General features: G+C 39.4%; 1 protein-coding gene across 7 annotated transcripts in view; it reads left to right on the top strand.

Moving 5' to 3' along the window:
* Nucleotides 1–21739, top strand: part of GRIK1 (glutamate ionotropic receptor kainate type subunit 1) — a 157213-nt gene extending 135474 nt beyond the window's left edge. For 5 of the 7 annotated variants that reach the window (XM_083438599.1, XM_083438602.1, XM_083438601.1 and 2 more), the window contains 4 exons: nt 5954–6171; nt 10023–10248; nt 12431–12681; nt 21254–21739. In XM_083438599.1, coding sequence (XP_083294725.1) covers nt 5954–6171; nt 10023–10248; nt 12431–12681; nt 21254–21409 — 851 coding nt within the window. In that variant the 3' untranslated portion in view covers nt 21410–21739. Of the gene's footprint in view, nt 1–5953; nt 6172–10022; nt 10249–12430; nt 12682–15125; nt 15292–21253 lie in introns of all 7 variants that reach the window. The other 2 variants (XM_083438600.1, XM_083438603.1) reach the window with 1 other exon arrangement.
* The last annotated feature ends 270 nt before the right edge of the window (nt 21740–22009 follow it).

Below are 22009 nucleotides of genomic sequence, written 5' to 3'. Positions count from 1 at the left end.
CACATCCCACAGTCTGCTCAAGAGCTTCTGTGCTGGTAAACTCCACCATTTGTAGCTCTAGCATATACTGTAAAACCTGATCTAGACAAGAGACATGCAACAACACTGTATATATTGACAATTAAAAAGGGGGTCCGGGGAAGAAATTAAAACTTTTAAAATCCAAAGTAAATCTACTGAAGGAAAGCATGCAATGAAATGCAAAGTTTGTTTTTATATCACATGGTTGTACTTTGATAGGCAAAATCTAAGGAGCAAGATGGCTTTGGAGTTGTTTTCACTGAAAGTAGTAATCTATATGAATCAAACTACAGAAGAAAATAATTTTCAATTAGACTTCATGCCATTATAAAACACTAAGGCAAGGTGGTTTGTTTTTTTTAAGGGCCACAATACATTTTGTGGGAATCATTATTTCATGAGCATTTGTCAAACTTCTATTGCTTAAAAATCCCCAAACTTAATTAATCACTTTTCTGCAGGTCTTTATGGTTTTGCCTCTTGTAAATGCATCCAGCCTTTGACACCCACAACGTCCTAACAGCTGTTGATTCTGGAAACTGCACAGAGATGCTCATTTTACAATGAAAGGAAATGAGGTGCAATAGACGTGAAGAATCAGCGGTGCATATACTAACCATGTGTGTATATGATGTGTTCATTCTGAGGCTCCCATTAATAAGCTTTTGCCTCTATGTGAGGTGCGTGTTCAGAATATATGTTTAATCATTGTGAACCCCCTCAAAAAACCACACACTGAGAAAATCATGAGAATAGTGAAATATTTTAATAAAGGCATGCAAGTGAAAACACCCCTAGACCAACTCAAAGAACAATTAATATGAGGAATAACAAATTGGGGTTGAGTAGAAATCAAACATCACAATTTCATAAGCCTGATTTTCTAACACCAGTGGGAATTTGACCATTGATTCTGTTCCCTGTAGTATATTAGGCATTTATTGGGCTAAGTGGGAAGGGGGGCACAGATACTCATAGAATGGATTCTATCCAAGATGAATTGAAAAATCAGCTTCTTGTCCCAGTTTGTCAGTTTGTCAGTAAAACACAGACTAAGGTTTTACAGTATTGGACAGGTCTATAGTTGTGAATGCTTTGTGTGTGCAAGTGCCCAAATACGTTGTGTTCTGAATGGCCTGCCATTTTTGGAGTTTACCATCATCCACAGCAAACTGTGGGATGCCGTGCCTACTAGTTACCACTACCTTGGGTACATGACAGTCAGCCCCAACCAGACTCTGCTTGTCTTTGAAGAAGCTTTAAAAGCAAAAAACCAAAATTGTAAGTTGAAGCAAATGTTTCCATGTACAAACTTGTGGTACGTGTGGACTGTAAGTGCACCATCATTAACATGTAGAGTCTGAACAAGAGATGAACGGTTGCTAACCTCTGCATCTATTGTTATGCTCTTTCTTGTTAACAGAAGCTGCTTGTTGTGCTTGATTGGAAGCCACTGGTTTATTACATTTTAAAATGTGATGATCAGACTTTCTCTTTTCTACAGAGCGTGAGCAAAGTCTGGATCAGGATTGGCTGTCATGTCTGCCATAAAAAGGCACTAGAGAGTCTTCAGCAAGTATTGTCTGACTCTGGTTCTTAATAATAGCATTATTTTCTCACACCTCTTATTTAAGTTCTCTATACAAATACAGCATATTTTCTTTGAAAGGTTATCAAAATACTTGGCAAATTAATTGACAATGTATAGAAAGCTACACAGGTCATGGCTCCCACCTTACTAGCCTATTTAATGACAGTGAAATTCCTCTGAAATGAGTACAGCGTGCTGCTTTGAAGAGCAATATCTTATGAATGAAATAAGGCTAAGGCTGCAGTCCCATGTCCATTTATCCCCCTAAACTCAATGACACTCTTCCTTTAGACACATATAGTATTTTAGTGTCATAACACAAGCCTGTGCTTGGTAACAAAATCGCAATAATAATAATAATAATATTAAAAGAATAAAAAAAGAGAACTCCATAGGGCTTACGCAAGAAAAAAAACCAACCCATGAATGTGATCAGGCTGTTAAGCATATTTTGAATCTTAGGTCCCCTGAAGAAAACCCTCTGATCCAGCAATTTTCTGTATGTGCCACAACTCTGATGCACATATAGAACTCCTAATTCACATGTGCTTTAACTCATGCACTTCACTGGGATGAACAGGGCAACAATAAAGCTCTACACTTACAGGTCTGCTCCCCTCAAAAAGATTACTAGGGGAAATTGCACATAGAAGAGCTTCATGTATGCATCAGAGCTTGCATGAGGATCTGGACTGAGGCAAAAGACAGCAATGATTTCTCTTGAATATCTTGTAAAAAGATCTGTATGCTACCCAAGTAGGTCTAAAGGTGTTCATTCTTTAGCTGTGCTGAATCAGCAATCAAAATTTGTAAGTCATCATGGTCCTGTGAGCCAATTGCTTGCCTTCAGCTTCTTACTTGCTTAAGGCAGTTGCTGATGGTGTCCACTGACACTTTACAAGCTCAGCAATTTTCAACCTAACCAAATCTAAAAGAGGTAAAATGCAGACTTTCTGTTTTCACTCAAGCAACTGAGTTTCCTTATGACAGAAAATCAGAGGAGAGAAAGAGAAATTAGAATTAGCTAGAGGTTGAAACCTTTCAAAACTTCTCAGTGTTTTATTGTGGAACACCTATCTAGGAAACCAATTTTCTAGATTATTCTTCCAAGTTGCAATGGTTTCTGAAATGTAGGTAGCCATTATTACCATCTATATTCATTAAAATGTGGCATTACATCAGTGTCTACATAATTTATATTCCTTTGCTGAGCTTTTAGTAAATAATGTTTTCATGAAGAACTGAATCAGCACTCTTTGCAGCTGCTTCTTGTGCTGGTTTAGATCAGCTGCAGATCAAATCTAAGGGCATCACCCCTGGAAGAGTTGGTGTGTGTAAAAATAAATTGTATTGTTGGAGTGCCAGGAAAAGAATTATAGTGGAGATAAAGATACTGGTTTTAAAAATAGCATTTCTGAGATTAATAGGAAGCTTTGGCTGCAATCCTACATCTACTCACTGGAAGGTAAGTCATGTTAAATTCAGGAAGGACTTGCTTCTGAGTAATGAGGAGTACAATCCCATTAAACAGTCACTATCCAGCTCTTACTGTAGACAACTAGTGACCCTGGGCTGAGATGATCATTCATACCCAAAACAAAACAAACAAATCCATTTAGTTCAGTGGTACTCGGCTGAGTATTGCTCTTTAGCTGCATATCTGCACTGGGTGCACACATGGAAGATTGCCTCTATGTGCAGATCTTTGCTGGATCAGGCTGTTAATTTTTATGCAGCTCTGCATGTGCCATAAATATGCAGATCCCAATCCAAAACCCAAGCAATATGTCAGATTACCAATCTCATTTACAAAGAAACGTGTGTTTGGCAAGTATTCCCCATAAAATGGAAGTTATCGTTCCATGTATGTACATAGAATACAACACAAAATGAAAGAATAGAATCAGAGGCACCCACTTAACTCTAAGTAATTGGAGCAAATTCCCATCAATTACGCTCAAAATGCCTACATCAACATGCTTGGAGCCTTGACTCATTCTTAGCACAGACATATTGATATAAAGAGAAGTTTTATTTTTCAGCTATCATTTGGAAAATGATGGTCCTTTTCCAGCCATACAGTTTATAAACTAATAAATCTGCCAAGGCCATCGATCTTTTGTATTCATCTCACATAATTGTCTTAGAAGGCACAGCACTTCAGTGCCAAAAAATGTTTGCTGAACAAATTGTATCAAGTGTTTAGTATCCAGCTCAAAATTTGACCACATGCTGATGTATGCTTTAGTCCAATAAGCATTTAAGCATGTACTTTGACTCAACTGTAAATTCAGTAGGAGCAGAGACTTGCAGTTGAAGAGAAGATACACAAACGTGATTTCCCAGCTGAAACTAAACAGATGAGCATACAGACCCTGCCTGGTTCCTTGTTCTCTCCCTTGTTGCTACATCCCCCTCCTATACCTGGTGAAAATTAGCAAAGCTCTCTACTGGCTGGTTCCCAGAATGGGGAGCCACACTAGATGTGATGTTAACTGTGTTGATGAACTTGGTGTGCTCAGTTTCTATTATGCAAATACAGGGTCAACCCAAACATGAGGAGGAATGAGACAACTGTTTTGGGCTGTGGTCATAGGAACGCAGTGAACTGTCCCAATCCCAAGTGCCCCCAACCCATCTCATTATTGGCCAGTGGTCCTGCTGCCGCTGCTGCCAACACCGCTAGATGCCTGTCTGCCCCCTAGCAAGATAAGGGTCTGAGCCACCCACTCCACGGTGGGGGAAAGCATTGGAAAAACATTAAGGAACTTTAAAGCATCTTTTGAAAAGTTTATACGTTTAAACAGCTTCTCTCCTGGCCACTTTTGACCCTTCCACATAGTGAGGCACTGAGCCAGGGGGCAGGAGGAAAGAGGGAGGCAGATAAACCTCCCTCTAGTGATGATGCTGCTAATGCATTTTTTGGAGAAGAACACAGGGGGGAGAAGACATGGGGAAGCGCAGGAAGAAGAGCACCATCGCTGTTGCTGCAAAGAGGGGGATGGGAGGGTGAGAAGAGGTGGCATGGCAGCAATATTTCTGCCTGCTTCAGGTGGCACAATCCCTTGTTCCAGCCCTGTATAATAGCTGCTACAAGGAAGCCTGAGCCCACCTTGCACCCATGAGTTTAACAATGTGTGCGAGTATTAACCTCATGTCTACGTTTTGCCCAGAAGCTGAAGGGCACTTTGTTAATTTTCCCTGGATAAAGCAGGAATAGGAAGGGGAAGCAAGCAAGTACGGGAAAGGCAAAGGGAAAGTGCAGGAGAGGGCCGTGCAAACATCTTGAATCAGTATTTGATTTGCTAATATGCTTGTCTGTCAGCTCAGCCATGAAGAATAGACTGACTTCATGGTGCTTCAAGAAAACTTTTAATAATATTTCTGTCTTCTGTGCATTGAAAGGCTATGCAGGGCAAACAGGGCTGATTCTGACATAACATTTTGACCTGGCAGTGATGTTGAAGAGGTCCTGTGAGAATTTGTTAATTCTGAAGGGCCTGGATGTCAGCAGGCTCTCTAAAAATGGTTATATATATTTAATGGGATCACTTCATAAAGTCATCCAATGAGCACCAAATATTAAGTTGGAACCATTTTTACTGGGGCAGGGATGGGAAAATGGGTTCAAATTAATGCAATAAACATATAGATAGAACTAAATCTTTAATATGGGGAAAGAATTTTACTTTCAACAATGAATTAACATTAAAATTATCCATTTACTGTCCTAAGCTTGCTGCATCTTGTGTTGCTTCACCGCAGTTGTCCATTATGGCTTAGGGTTCTCACTTTTAACTGTCCCTAAGAGCTTAACTGTATATTTAAAAGACAATTTATGTGTTTTCCCCCCTTTTTCCTCTTACCCATTTAAGCTCTGTAGCTGTTACTAAAGTAAGCCTATTCCTCCATGTGATTTCGTGGTACCAAGCCATTACTGAGGTGGAAGGAAAATAATTCACATTAATATAAGTTCCCTGTTCCTAACCACATTTATTACAGTAATGTCAATGAAACTTACATCTGAGTAAGTGTGTTCAGCATCAGAGCCCAATTATGTTACTGGGAACAGCAATATATTATTAATGACAAAGAATTTTGGAGGATGAATTTGGAATTCAGACCCAAGGACATCCATGTGTTTATCATTTAGCATTCATACTTATTTTTCAAAGTATGTTTCCTTGTTTAGTGTTAACTCTGTATGTCCGCGATTATTACATCAAATCATTGTAGTCTGTTGTTCATACATTTAGCATGTTCCTAAACGTAAGTCCGTAGAACTAGTTTGACATTTATTTCAGCCAATTGTAATACAAATGTTTTGATGGTGTTATATAGGATCTGAGCTCATGCCAAAAGCTCTTTCCACCAGAATAGTTGGAGGAATATGGTGGTTTTTCACCTTGATCATAATCTCATCCTACACTGCTAATTTGGCCGCCTTCTTGACTGTTGAGAGAATGGAATCCCCCATTGATTCTGCAGATGATCTGGCAAAGCAAACTAAGATAGAATACGGAGCTGTTAGAGATGGCTCAACTATGACCTTCTTCAAGGTAAGATAGTGTTTTTTCTTGAACTAGATAGTAAATGTGAATGGAGAAATCAAATGAACCTGAGATATTTATGTCGGAATAGCTGCGGGAAACTGTGTGTGACCTGCACTGCTCCATTGCCGAACTCAAAGATCTTTGCTCAAAGCCATACTGCTCAGTCTGCAAAGGAACCCTCCATTGCACAATCAGCCCAAAATAGATTGGAGCCACCAGTAAGCCCTTCAGAACTCCAGCTCAGCATTTGGGAAACAGCCAAAACTTACTGCAATAAAAGACAAATTGGGGGAAATGTGGTCAGTCAGTCTATAGAATCTCAAGTGATATATCACCAGTTGCCTTTGCTTTGTGTCATTGGCAGAATTACACACAATATCAAATTGGCACTTATGTTGGGCTAATTTGGACCAACTCTGGCAGTTATCTATCTGAACTAGTTGGAAAGATGTACCACAGCTAAGGAAATATAAACAAAATTACATAATTATATAATTTCAAAACTATGTTATATAGATATAAACCAAATATATTTTACACTCTCTTGTCCCTGGAGTATCAATGGTGATGAGCCAATAGTAGCAGCCCTTCCCACATTTCCTGGGAGGGGGCTTCTGAGAGGAGATCTGCCAGAATTTTATGGTACCGGGGACACACGCCCAGGGACCATTGGTTTGCACCTTTAACTCATAAAATAAAGCACGTCTTCAATTCTCACACATTTTATTCTGGAATAATCACATTAAATTTCATTTAGTTCACAGGGGCAGCTCTTGGTTTATTAGTTTCATACTCTGAGCCTCTGAGCTATGAATATGGCAGAGCTATATAAACAGCAGTTGGTAATCTCAGGGAGGAAACACCTGAGCAGATGCAGGTAATTATAGTTATCCACATCCCCACTGTGGGATCTAAGCATGATGCACAGAGGCAAAGCTAACCTTTAAGAAGCTATCACTGTAAAGACGCTGTGACAGATTGACAAAGCTATGGGAATTTGGAAAGGAATGTGCTCCTGCTATCTCTGCTGTTTTCTGCGAACAGATTTCTATGGTTGCCATCATGACTTTATAAATGGCTGCTTTCAGTTACTGACCACACATTTACAAGTTCATGGTGAAACTGTGGGGTTGGGATTCTCAGCATTTATATCTCTGACTCTTCTAAAAACTAGCAATATCTAAGTGTATTAACACAGCTGCAAAAGCACAGTTAACGACAAACTTCCTTGATACCTCTGTTCATAAATAAAGCCTTCCTTGCTGCTTGGAAATGAGATTAATAAACTAACTGCATTAGTATTTAGTACTTTCTATTGTTATTCTGTTGGTGTTCTCCATAAAAGCATCAAAATAAATAGAATTAAAGAATAGTTGTATTTTTAAACCATTTCCCCATTTTTTCCCCTTATGATAACTATGTACATTTCTCCTTTTGCATTTATAAACATGTTTTTGCTAAGATGGCTCTGGAGGCTACAGCCGAAATGTTTTTTTAATACTGTGCACGCTTATAAATCATGCAACACAGAGAAGCTGAAATGCCACTATACAAGAAAGGTATTGCCCCTCAGAAGCCCATACCAAGAAAGAGTGGTAGCAAAGCTTTCAGGGCATGACAAATATTGGAAGTGCCCTGAGATGGTGTCAGGCTTGGGCTGGCGGGCAATGAGGAAAGGGAGGAAGAGGGGGAGGCTGAAGTGCTGGAGCCAAGGCTGGAGGAAAGAAATCCTCACCCTTCCTCAGATCCAACACCTCTGGATGGAAAGGCAGGAATCCCAGCTCTCCTATGCTCAGGAGAGGAGAGCCTCATGGAAGCTGCAGAGGACACCCAACAGATGCTATGAGTAGTTGAACAGGAGTCAGAAGAGTGCAGCCTTGTTACTTAAGACCTGGTCATGTCTCACAGGTGAGAACAGATTCACCCAGCCAGATACAATGTGGACTGTGATGCATGCAAAAAGCCTGTACATTTGTGTGGCAGCGTAATGCCAACACAAACAACCAGGCCACTAAGGGAGAAAGGCAAAACACTTGCAATGTCAGTCAGTCAAATTTATTTCCTAAAAACCACTGGTCATAACAAAACATGCAATTGATTTAAAGTTAATTTCCAGAAATTGCCATGTGCCTGATGGCCACACGAATCACTTCTAAGTTGTGCTTCAGTGCTAGTGATGCTTTAAGTCATTCTCTCTCTCTCTCTGTCCTTGTTTGCTTCTAAACACAGAATCATAATTCCTTTTTGTTACCGAATTGTTGTGAGGTAGATTTTATTGGTTTTACTGAACTGTAGCACTGTCTTAATTTTGTATATTATTTTTTATGTCACCTGGAGAAATATTTTAATTAGGTGATTAATCAATGGAATTAATTAATAAATTACTTATTTCACAATACTGCTGTAAGGATAAATACTGTCATTTGGCACACTGAAACCAGTGTTGCTAATTAATTACAGATTTGTGTTGCCAGAATGTGTGTGTCTTTCCAGATTGCAGTTATGTGGAAATTTATGTTGCCCTACAGTAAAATATGGGTTATACAAGTGTTTGCGATGGTATTCAATGCGTACAAAATAACCTTGACATTTAAGTCAAAAACAATGTTTTGTTTAAAACAGCATACTAGAAGAGACATAGTAAAAGTTCAAATACTGAAAAGTCTAAGGTTAAGTTTCTGCTTAAAGATAAGGTAACATCTCACTGCCTTGGGGCCATCCCAGAAGATTATATTTACAGAGACATCCTGTCTCGCAAAGTATTGGCTACACCCATCCATGAATATAAAGACTCTGTAATGGGATTCAACTCTTGTTTGGTGAAGGCAGTAGGGACTTTATTCACAAGCTGTTTCCTTAAAGATTTATGGTAGAGGATCCTTTTAACATGATGGAAATGTACTGGTTTCTATGCAAGACTAGAAATATAAGCATCAGCATGTAAGATTCTGGTACCATCCAAAGTGATATTCCTATTCTGTATGCAAATCTCAACTTCTTAAGTATTTTTTTTTTAAAAAAACTCTGGTGTTTTTCATGTAAGATCCTGGTACCATCCAAAGTGATATTCATATTATGTATGCAAATCTCAACTTCTTAAGTATTTTTTAAAAAAAACCTCAGGTGTTTTCTGGCAAATAGAGATGTATAATTGATTTGAATAGCAGATATCACTAGCAAAAGATCATATCCCAGTCAGTGATGGAAGAACAAGGCTGGGACTATAATGTTCTTTATGGATAAAAGAAAACACAGTTGTGTTTTGGGCTCTATAAATTTAAAAACTGAGCCTGTATTTTGAATATTCAGTAATTAAACCGTTCACCTGCAATTTTATCATGGAGACCAGGGGCCTTGGTTATCCTGAGCACTCTTTTAAGTTCCTGAATTCTTTTTTATTAGTTTGCCTTTATATTTTTGTTTGAAGCTGACAAACTGTCTTTATCAGACTGGACTATTTTTAAGAACAATACAGTACATTCTATCACAGCTGAGCAATAGCACAGCTCTTTTCCTATAGAACACCTGGCAGTAATTGTTCTGTACTGTCCATCGGTTTTCCATTGTAGGTCTCACTGGGTCACAAACAGACCACAGGCCTCTATGGTATTTTGTGACAAATGGTGTTAAAAGAAGCCATGTGCTCATTATATTAGCTGTTGGAAATTTGTAAAAGTGCTGACCCATAAGGCTTCATTCAGCAGAATATATCTGAATGGAAAAGATTCCCAATTCTCAAAAGATTCTCCTACACTCAACAACTAGAACTGATGCCAACTAGCAATGTGAGGGTTTAAAAATGTATATATAGCGTGTGAATAGGACCTATTTCTGATGCTTGTGACTTCTATTCTTAGAAATCCAAAATATCAACTTATGAGAAAATGTGGGCATTCATGAGCAGCAGGCAGCAGACAGCGCTGGTAAAGAACAATGACGAGGGAATCCAGCGTGTGCTCACCACCGACTATGCTCTGCTGATGGAATCAACTAGCATAGAATACGTCACTCAGAGGAACTGTAATCTCACCCAGATTGGAGGGCTCATTGATTCCAAAGGTTACGGCGTAGGAACTCCCATTGGTAAGAAGTGTATGAATATCAGTGGTGACTGCTAGACTGTGATAGGTAAATTAAAATCCTTTTTATCTGACACATTCACTGCTTTGCAAGAGCTCTGGTAGGTCGAAAGAGTTCCAATGTTTTTCACAAATATATCCAAATAAGCCCCACAAGCTATTATTTTATATTCTTTTATATCCTCTTCTCATTTTAATAACAAGAAAAAACAAAGAGGCGTTCGAAATTGATGGAACTTTCCTCCCGTAGAGGTTCAACTAAAACCCAGGCCTCAACAGCACCAAGATCAATTGCATTGACCTGGTGGTTTCTAGCATTTCCTGCCCTATTTCCCTACCAGCTATTTTTGCTTCCTCGGTTGTGCTTGCCTTCTTTAAGGCACCAAGGTGGGCTACTAGGGCAGCCAGGCTGGGGCCTTTTTCATCAGAAGAAGTTATAGATGGAGATGGGTGCTTTGAGGGGGACAGTTGCCCTTTCCTTTCCCCTTCTGTACTTTGAAAACAGGCCTGGCACTCACCAGATAATTGTTCCTCAGTTTCCTTGGTCCTATAGAGGCAAGAGTAGATTTCATGTCAAGTGCAGGCCTCTCCTTGTAACATCTAGCAGCTTATTCTTCTCCAGATTCATAATATGCAGGCTGCTCTCAGAAAAAGCAAGAGTAAAGCCAGGCACAAGGCCTCTTAGGGAAAGCCCAGCAAGGCCCCAGTCATCTGGGTACATTGGACCACACCTAGCACAACAGTGGCATGTTTGGCATGAAAGGGAGTAATTATACTGGAAGTCTAGGGGAGCCCCCTGGGCCATGTTCTCCACGCATGTAGAGCTACAACCTTAATATGACTAATAAATACTTTCAATAATTCAATAATGACTAATAAATACTTTCAATAATTTCAGTAAATTTGAACAATTGTGTCAGTTCATCATTCCAGTTTAATGCTGCTGATTTTTAATATTAGGATTCTAGATTAGCTTTTAGGACTAGGTTTATCCAAGTTCTCTTAATTTGTAAAGTATTGTTGCATTTTGACTAATGTTTCAGACTGTATTTGAATTTCTTTGATGACAGCAGTCGTCAACCACTGCCCCCAGGAGAAAATGCAAAGGTTCCAAGATAATGATTGATGCACTGTAAAGATTTCAGGGCAGTGATAAAGATTCTATGCTTCAAGCCCAAAACAATGAAGGAATAAATTAGAACAGATGGTAGCTCCTTAGGGAGAACGTATGCATCAGAAATACAGCTGGGGGATGTAGTTATAAGAGGTTTCTTATATGATTAATATGAATTTAAAGAAAGATTTGGGAAGATATGTATGTGTTTATGGTGAAATCAATAATTTCAATGTCATCCACACAATTGAAACAAACAAAAAAGTTAAAATATTTCATAAGCTACAATGCTCGCAAAGTCAACAAACTCAAATGTTTTCTTGCATTATTGCTCTGCAGTGTTGTTGAACTGCCAACAACAAAAAACAAATGCACAAGATGACTGATGGGAAAGTCAGGTTTCTCCAGGATTTACAGACATCTGACAACTTTGTCAGCCTTGCCACTAACAGGTGGTGTTGGTTATAGGAAGGGATAGAAAAGTTTGTTTTGTCCAAATATTAGGAAAATATTCTTCTACATAGATGGAACGGTTAGAAAACCAAAACTCCAAGGTACTTCCTACATTAATAATATACATGTTTCAGGATTGAACTCTTAACACTGAGAACTTTATCTGTGATTGAGGCATGGTCAGTGCTGGATAAATTAAAGGTTCAGGTGTCTGGCTGTAATATTACTTTCCGTTTGGATAAAGAGCAGTGTTATCCAACGAACAGAAAATTGGATCTCAGGTCAAAGTCCTACTAAGCCATGGGATCAATGGCTGAACAAAGAAATCACCAAGATTCAAAAATATTAAAAAGAACTATTGCCCATTCTGTGTGGTATAACAAGCAATATGAATAACCAGCATAAGTAACATTGTTAAAAAGTCCAGTTCTGGATGCTTTGAATGCACAATGTATATTTTAGTGCTCTTGATAACGTCAACTTACTACTACTACTACTACTACTACTACTACTACTATACAAAGAGCTGGATCAGACTGATAACTCCACTTTTGCCTGTGCTCTTGCCTGAATGTCATATTCAATCCTTCTTGTTTTGCTTCCCTCCCACCCTGCCCAGGCTCTCCTTACAGAGACAAAATCACTATTGCCATTCTCCAGCTACAGGAGGAAGGAAAGCTGCACATGATGAAGGAGAAGTGGTGGCGAGGCAATGGTTGCCCTGAGGAGGACAGCAAAGAAGCCAGTGCCCTTGGTGTGGAGAACATTGGGGGCATCTTCATAGTGCTTGCAGCAGGACTTGTTCTTTCTGTGTTTGTAGCTATTGGAGAATTTATTTACAAATCGAGGAAAAACAGTGACATTGAACAGGTAGGTAGAGTTTGAGTGAGTCTGTGTGGTACAAAAATGTGTTTGCGTGTGGTTTGAGATTGGGAGACTGAACCCCAAAACTGCTCCCTCTCCATAGATTCCAAAGGACTATCTTTGCATACAGGGTCATTTGCCAGCAGCAGCTGTCAAGGTTATGTTGTGACCTGGCAATACAGTACTTGCCGAGAGTCTATCTTGGCCTCTTTCTGCATAACTGCTTCATTGCAAGGCAGAATGCAGCGCTTAAGCTACCTACCTAAGAAGCAGGTCAAGACCCAGGTTAGGTTTTTGCAGGCTTTGGCATTTCAGTGCAAGAGCTCCCATGGGAATCTCAGCTTTAGAATAGGCTCTATGAGTCAGACTCCTCCACTAACAGTCTGCCAGACTTTCTGGCACTGCCTTGTGTACATTTGTTAATGAGGAGAGGGAAGTACCAAGGGCTCCATCCAATTTTTGATACTTGGCAAAACTGTGCAGAACTTTTTGGCACAGTTAATATTGCACACAGTTGTTGTTTTATTGTCGGAAATCAAGCATAGGCTGGCTTGGAAGGAAATAAGGCAGAAATATCTAGCTCTGGATGTAGCCTTGCTGTATTTCCAGCTGGAAATGTATGTACCAGTTGATTTGGGACATCCTATAATGAAACCAAAGCAGATGATCGAGAGCTAAATTCCCAACACTAGTACAAGAGAACAGTGCTTTGGCACCTGCTCCTCAAACAGAGAGGTTACAACGTCTCTATGAGGTTCAGAGGTGTTGCTAACATGCCCATCATAAAAGCTGCCGGGGTGGCTTCAGTTCATTACTTCTGGAAAAGCCGTGGCGATCCTGAGATTATAGCATGGGTGTTTCCTTTGCTATGCAGCAACAGAGAGCTTTCCAGCTCTGCTGGAATAATGCAGGAGGCTGCTGCAGCCACCGTGGCTTGAGGCTCTGCATGTCTGAACCACTATGGATAGGATCAGCCTGCTATTTTGAAATCTGTATTTATAATCCTAACTTTGGAACATTTTTACCTTAAAATTAGCAAATAATGCATGGCGAGTTGCCTGATAGATGGTTGCTTTGTTATTAGAGCAACTATATAATACAGTAAAGGTCAGTTGCTTCTATGCAAATCCTGTTAAAATGACTGGGGACTGCACAAGAACAGTGTTTGCTGGGTGGCATCTGTTTTCTACAGTCTTGAAGTCAGTAAGAAACAACACATTCATTTCAGTGAAACTAATAAATTCCTCCTATGTACAGATCAGCATTCTGTGCTTCACAAGAGGAGAATTCTGACATAATACATATCATATTTATGTAAAATCATCTCACTGTATGGCAGAAACTTGTAAAGAGCAGGGGTGGATGAGCAGTTGCCCCTATTTTGTTTATCATTATCATTATGCACGTTGGTAGGTTCTGCCCTGTATACTGTAATGTCTGCCTTAAAAAATTTAGAAAATTTACCTTGAAAAATTTAGAAAATTAATGTTGGCATAACTTTCTTCTTTGTTTTCATTATGAGATTATGTGCAAATGTTAATGGTCATCAGGATCCTTTTTTGTGCTCTGATTTAATCAATGTACACAAGCTAATCTTATCAAGATTCCTCTTTGCATGGTGTCAGCAGAAATTTGGGGGGGGGGTGGAAGTACAAGCTGGATACTGCATCAAACTCTCTGCATATGCAGAAGTTTGAGAAGTCAGAGAATCAAACCCAGAAAAATGGTGGATTGGTAACACATCACTGCCGCTCTTTTAAAAAGTTCAGGTAACTCAGAACCCCAAAATCACAGAAGAAAATCTCATATGCATCCCTGGTAAATGGTAATATGGGTATTATTCTGCTCTTCTATCATTATTCAGTGAAACAATTAAGAAAACTGTGAAGGGTAAAGCATTCATACAGATTGCTTGGTTCTTGAAAATATGAACATTTAATAATCTAAAGTACAAATATACATGATCTTCAGAGGTTAAGTTATGGCACCTCCAGACTGCCACTATTTTGCGGTAGGAATTCAAGCACATACTGGAAGTTTAGGTTTGCTTAATGAAGCGTGGATTAAAGGGCTCTTTCACCCTAACACAACAAATCCATTTTTAAATGACCTTTTGTTGTTTGGAAAGAGATAGGGAAATACAGTGAAAAGTATGGAATGAACATACAGGAAGACATTCATACACCCTACAAGCAAATCAGGATAAATGCTCAGTAAAGACAATATATAATCAATCCTCCACATAAGCTTTGTGCAAGAAAATATTGATGAATGCTCAATAAACAGGTTGTCTGGAGGGGCCATTAATTTTTCGTATTTTTGACAGTTTTCATTTCCCATTTCCTATAGTTTTTGGTATCATTCTTATTTTAAACTTTCTTGTTGGTTTGCTTAACCATTATTATCTTTATTTTTCTTTTTTCCATCTTTTCCTTTCTGCATGCGAAAAGGCCTTTTGTTTCTTTTATGGACTGCAGTGCAAGCAAACGCATCCATCCAACTCCACTTCTGGGACTACCTTATCTACGGAGTTAGACTGTGGCAAATTAATTCGGGAGGAACGAGGGATTCGAACACAACCCTCAATCCATACTGTATAGTTACAGTAAAGCAAAGGTGTGTGCACCTAAGGCATACCTCTTCAACAATGTACATTAGCAGGAAACCATATTTTGGCTGGAATCCAAAGAAAAACGTGGTGGGTTGTATTCAACACAGCACTAATCTAAGTCAGCACAAGGATTTATTCTTCCACAATAGAACTTTCTCTCCCTCTCCTCCCCACAGCCCCTCTCTAAATCTCTTCTGGGTTTCCCCAAAAACCCTCTGAAACAGATTTGAGGGCAGAATGTAGTGAAGGGGGGAGAACCCCCTTTATTCTTGCTAATCCTTCTGCCAGCACAACTATTCAGTTGAATACTACCCACTGTGTTAAAGTCAGTTCTGGGCTAGAGTTTCTTATAGTAGCCCCACGTGTCAAATAGCAAATGGCTTTTGAAAGTGAGAGGAATTTCAAAAGCAGGTTGTGGTATGTTATCAGGAGCTGCTTTTCAAAGATTAAAAAAAAATCCTACTAGGCATACCTACCACTTGAGTGTCTAAAATACTTTTAAGCTTTTTCTACCAAGGCTTTATGTTCAAACTGTTGGATGACTCTCCAGTCATCCTGAAGATTGGTAAAGTTAAAAATGTATTCTAAATGCCACATCACAGTGTAACAGAATGTTATAATTAATAACTGTTGTTTGGTAAAATACAGTGGTACCTCTGGTTACAAACTTAATTCGTCCCGGAGGTCCGTTCTTAGCCCGAAACCGTTCTTAACCTGATGTACCACTTTATCTAATGGGGCCTCCCGCTGCCGCCACACCGCAGAATTTCTGTTCTCATCCTGAGGTAAAGTTCTTAACCCGGGTTAGTGGAGTCTGTTTCCCGAAGTGTTTGTAACCTGAGGTGTTTGTAACCCAAGGTACCACTGTACAAGATACATTGGAAAGGGCTCCTACACATCAGATGTAATCCCTATCCACAATGCATTGGTTTGGAGCAGGCCCACGTTTTCATTTGTCTAACCATGTGGAATGAAACATACATCCCTATCCATTCTCTTTTATGAGGATGTTACCGTATTTTTCGCTCTATAACACGCACCCGACCATAACACGCACATAGTTTTTAGAGGAGGAAAACAAGAAAAAAAATATTCTAAACGAAACAGTGGATGTATGATTTTTGTGGTTCATGCTGTGGCCACAGGCATGTGATCTGACAGTGAGTTTGGAGTAGCCCAATGCAAATATCCTGAGGATCCATGTGGATCCATGCTTTGTAACCATGTTTTTGCACCACTGCGGCCCCAGGCAACAGTTGGTGCGTGATTTTTTTGGTGCAAGATGTAGCCATGGACATGCTATGTGATCTGATGGTGAATTTGGGGTGACCCAGTGCAAAAATCCTGAGGATCCATGTGGATCCGTGCTTTGTAACCACGTTTTAAGTGGGGAGGGAAGGAAAAGCACTCAAGGGACAAGGAGCATGTGTGGGGTGGGTGGAGAAGCATGCTGCTAATAATGAAGAAGAGGGGTATAAGGGGAGAAGGCTCCTCTCCTCTCCCGCTTTGCTCCTTCAAAGCAGGCAGGCTCTGCTTTTCTCCCTCCTCCCCGCTCATCCCCGGCTTAGCGAGCTGAAAAACTTTGCTGCTATTTAGTGAACTGAGTGGGGAAGAGAGAGGGACAGAGAGCCTGCTTGCTTTAAAGAAACCAACCGGAACTGCTCCTTTAAAGAAGCAGGCTCGCTGTCCCTCTCTCCTCCCCACTCAGAGGCTCTTCTCCCGCTTTGCTGTTTCAAAGCGAGCCACGGAGGAGGGAAGGAAGGGGAACCATGGATCCTCTGCTCACGACTGCAGCAGATCCCCCCCGCCACCTGTAGGCATTCCCTCCATAACACGCACAGACATTTCCCCTTACTTTCTAGGAGGAAAAAAGTGAGTGTTATGGTGCAAAAAATACGGTAATTCCTATCTACATTGCAAGGTCTGTTGTCTTGGATCACTCCACCAGTATGTGCCTTGCTGCTTACATCTGTTTTTGGATTGGGGTCAATAAATTTTTACCATTCTTTTTGCATGATTCAGCATTTTCAGGTAAGATAAATTTGTTTGCATTCTATCCTGGCAGAACTAATTAGAGTACCAGCACCTGAAACCAAGGATTTTAGATAAGTTTTACCTGCACTAAAAGCCAATGCTGTTCTTTCTTATCCAATCATAAGCTTTCAGGTGCCTGTTGACTTCTGAGAACTACCGCACAGATACAGACAGTTCCATTCTTTGCTGACAGCTTTGTGTCTGTGAAGTCAAGATTTTGAAAAAATCATATATTTCTAACTACTGTAAAATCAAATTGATAGAACTTACCAAATAAATTGCAGTATTTATATGTCATAAAATAGCTAGACTTCACAAGCCAGTAATGAATCCGATTTCCAAATTACTCTAGTATAGCATCATAATCTGATAACACTGTCCATTTTCATGTCACTTCAATTAGTTAGCCTTACTTGTGCTTCAGTGTGTTGTATTTTCCAAACAGAATTATGAAAATGTTTTGGGCAAAATGCAATGCTATCTTTCAAACTAATAAATAAACTCAATCCAGTTGGGGCCATTACATGTGTGAAAGCATGCTTCCATGCATTTAGAATGGGAAACTGCTGGCACCAGCTGTTTCCCTTCCCTGATCCAGCATCTGGAACTGTGTTTACAGAGCCCATTCTTTAAAACTGAAATCTCATCTATCATCTGTACTATGGCCAGTGTAAATATTGTAGAGTTGTAGTTAACAAAGTTTTACTCAGAGTAGACCCACTGAAATGAGTGGACATGATTGTGTTTGAGCCACTCCTTTCAATGCATCTGCTCGAGCAAATATCACTCATATTTTCTCTCTCTCCACCCCCTTAAAATTATTCACTTTTCACAGTTGACAATGTTTGCAGTAGGTCCAGGACTTATTGGGAACCCACTAAGGACAAAGATTTCACAACCCACTAAAGGCAACTTGTTCAACTTCAAAACCGCTCACACACTTACACCCCAGTTATCATTGCTTCTACTTCAGAGCTAAACTGATTTGAGTGGAAAGTTATTGTGATCAGAATTGTAACCTTAGACATCAATAAAATAAGTTTAAAATAAGATTCTAGGAACAACACAGTGTCATCAGTTGTCTACTTCAAATTATGGTCCTAAATGCTCACCCCCTCTATTTACACAACATTGCACTATTCTCCTCTTATGTAACCTTCAGTTTGTTCCAAGGCAGCAGAGTAATATTTAATTTAATGCAATACTTTTATGAATTCTACTTCCAATTTATGCCATCGCCAATTGATCAACATTTCTATATTTCTATACTCCCCTTGACTTCCATGTTCTGTAAGCTAACTAAACCATGGCTACAAGCTGCGTATCAATGACTCACTGTTTTCTCTTGTATTCACTTTACCTTTGTATCTTGTTTATAAATTCCATGTTATAAAAAGGAATCTTGGCAAAGGAAAGAAAACAAGTCAATGGACACGTTGGATGTATTTCTGACAGGCATGCAACTTGCACATGGGGTTTGCATTCAGCTCCCGTGTAATCAATCTGGCACCAGACCAGGCAGCCCATTAGCCTGACTTTGCCCTTGCACATTTCTATATACTACATGGATTTTCAATATAAATGGTACCAGAGCCACACAGCCATTTGCTGACACATGCACAACAGCCTTTTCCCACGTACAACCCATGATCTCTAGATTATAGCAGATGTGTCTTTTTGACTATTTATAGACACAGACACTGCTCATTGGCTGCTTTTAAAACAAAACAGAAACTCTCACTTATCCAATTAAGATAAATTTTAAATTATTTGAGCATATTACTGAAACTCTTGCTACCTTTCCATCTCCATTTTCCTTACAATTCTGGCATAGAACATTTCAGATGTACTCCATTTTTTCTCCATTTCCACATGACCAGAATAATTTCTACAATGGATATCTTGTGGCCCTTCAGTTGGCCCAGTCAGCATGTCCAAGTGTCAGAGATTATGGGACTTGTAGTCTAACAACATCAGCAGGCCCTAAAAGTGGCCACTCCTGCTCTAAGCTTTTGGATTTATTTTTAAATTCTTCCTTTCCTGAATAGCAAATGCTAATTAAACATTTTGAGATATCTTACACTGGCTAGCAGCAGCTTCTGAGGATTTCAGATACGTTTCAATGAGCTGTGGTTTTTCACCGTAAGCAATAATTTCTGTTGTCCATCTGTCCATGCATGACATAGACTAGAATTAAAAGAAAAACACCACTTCCACCATAGTAATCTTCACAATCATCTTCTTTGTTTTTAAACAAAGGAACTACAAACTCCCATTTCAGTGTAGTATATGGGAAAGGAAAGAATGAAATCCCTGTTGGCTGCCTACAAGTCTTCCTACATACCTCAACAGGCTCAGAAAATTATAGCTCGAGTCCTTTCCAGTTTCTTTCTTGCAATTTAGTCTCTTTGTTACAAAAGAACAATTGATTGCAATTCTTGAGACGAAAAACAAAAAAATTGTACAAGGGTTTGAGAACTCAACTTCTGGTATTGGCACTTAGCTATATAATCTGGGTGCTCACAAATGTTTATTACTGTTAACCTATTTCTTTGTTACTTCTCACCACTACAGTGATATGTTGCTGCTTAAAACGTTCCTGTTTAAACTGTTCAAGCATGAAACTTATCTAAGAAGTTCTAGTCACTCTTTGAAAGAAAGAAAACAAGCATTGGTCTTGCTCCCTACTTGCTCCCTACAGTTTATGACACAAACTTAAACAGGAAAATAAAGCTTTGGAAAAGCCTTTTGCTATTGCATTTTGGTCATGCTGAATAACGCATGAAAAAAGTTCAACACAAAAGACAGAATTTTGGCTACATTTTCTGGTACAAAATCAGTAAGGGGCAAAATGACAATGAGGTAGAGCAGGTGGTGGGCAGTCTAATGCGCAACCAAAATAAGACTAAGTACTTGGGTGTAAGCTGATTTTGTTCTGTTGAAGTCCATGGTAATGAACTAGCTAAAATCCCAAAACTTGGATTTTGATCAGTATGTGCAAGTTTAGCCCAAAAATTTGTACTTAGCTGAGGTACCAATCCTAGCTTCACTGCTGCCTCCCTTTGTCAGTTATTCAGGGGAGACTTCAAGGGTGGGAGAGTTCACTCATTGTGCTGGTGGCAAGAGTGAGAGGGGTATTTCCTTGCATTGCCTAGGCAATGTTGTGTTGCTTCCCTCTCTTCTTGCACTCAACTGAACCTGGTGAGTCACTGCAGCACAGCAAAGGAAAATAGCAAAATTCATCTGGCTGCCTAATCAATGTGGGGATGCTTCCCTTTCTTCCAGTCCTTTGATGGGGCTCACTTCTCTTGTGGGGTCAAAGTTTGCAAACAGCTGCAGAATAACAAATTAAACGCATGGTTCAGGGTTATCAGAAGCCCACCACAGCACAAGCACCATTTTGCTCCAAAGTATTGATTTTGTAATATTTTGGCTCAATGCTATTTAGATAAACATGTCTGCTGATTAATAGTTTATTTTTTTTCAACTGGTAAGGCTTTGCAGTTGGATGCAAGTTAGAAGTCTGCTAAACCAACAAATCTTGGTTATCCTCATTTAGATTTTTAAGGGGCAACATGAATTCCATCTGAGGTTGGATATTATTAAATATGTGACTCTACTCTTTTGCAACCCTTATTTCTGTGTAATGCCAATTAGCCAGATTCCTGCCATTGGGACATACACATTTCAATAAAGAAGCAGCCAATATTTACAATTTCTGGGGTCATAAAGAATCCTTTACACATCGCACCCCTAATTCAATTCTGCAAATTCACAGTAATAGTGGAAGAAATCTAACTCAATGAACTGAGATATTCAGACTTCCCAGTTAGTATGTTCAGAATCTAGTTGAAAATCAATTGTGCAAAATAGGGTGACAATCTGTACTAAACGTAATTCTTAATTATTTTTTCATCTCCCACCTTCTACTAGTGTCTTTCTTTCAATGCCATAATGGAGGAACTTGGAATTTCACTCAAACACCAGAAGAAATTAAAGAAAAGGACAAGAACTAAAGGGCGGTCGTCATTCACAAGTATCCTTACTTGTCATCAGAGGCGGACACTGAGAAAAGAAACCATGGCTTGAATGAGTTCAACTTTCCCCATGGAAGAGATCTTGAGTAAAAGGCAAAGCAAAAAACTTTTTATGCCTACCAGACAATTGTACAGAGGGATTTTTAAAAAGAGACAGCTTACATCTCAGAAATTCAGTGTGATTTCCCCTTTTTTAATCTCGAGGCGGTACAGCAGTATCAGAACTCACATAAGACTGATGTACTACAAATCACCCAGGAAACGTCTCGCTTTTACTTTTGAAATGATTTGTACGGTCACCTATTTTGCATCTCTCTCTACTACTTCCCCATTCATTGCTGTATGTGCTTTCTAAATGAATAAAAACAGGGATTTTTCAGTATGGAATTATTCTTTCACTTCCTCATCAGAAGTCACCTGACATTTTCTTCTTCAGCATGATTACATTGAACTCAGGAAGCTACCATACAATGAAGGTCAAACCGCACTGAAACCTTCAGGTACAGGGCAGTATAGAAATTAAATAAATAATAATACATAATCACTTAATAATGCAACAGGCTGCTTTATATCTTGTTTTTCCTTAAATTATTATATATAGAACATTATTCAGCCAAAGGCCTGGTTATAGAGAAACACTTTCACCTGGTGC

This window comes from Podarcis tiliguerta (assembly GCF_965153285.1).
Source record: "Podarcis tiliguerta genome assembly, chromosome: 4".
Lineage (NCBI taxonomy): Eukaryota > Metazoa > Chordata > Lepidosauria > Squamata > Lacertidae > Podarcis > Podarcis tiliguerta.
The sequence above is the reverse complement of the archived record's forward strand: the minus strand, read 5'-3'. Positions and strand labels throughout refer to the sequence as shown.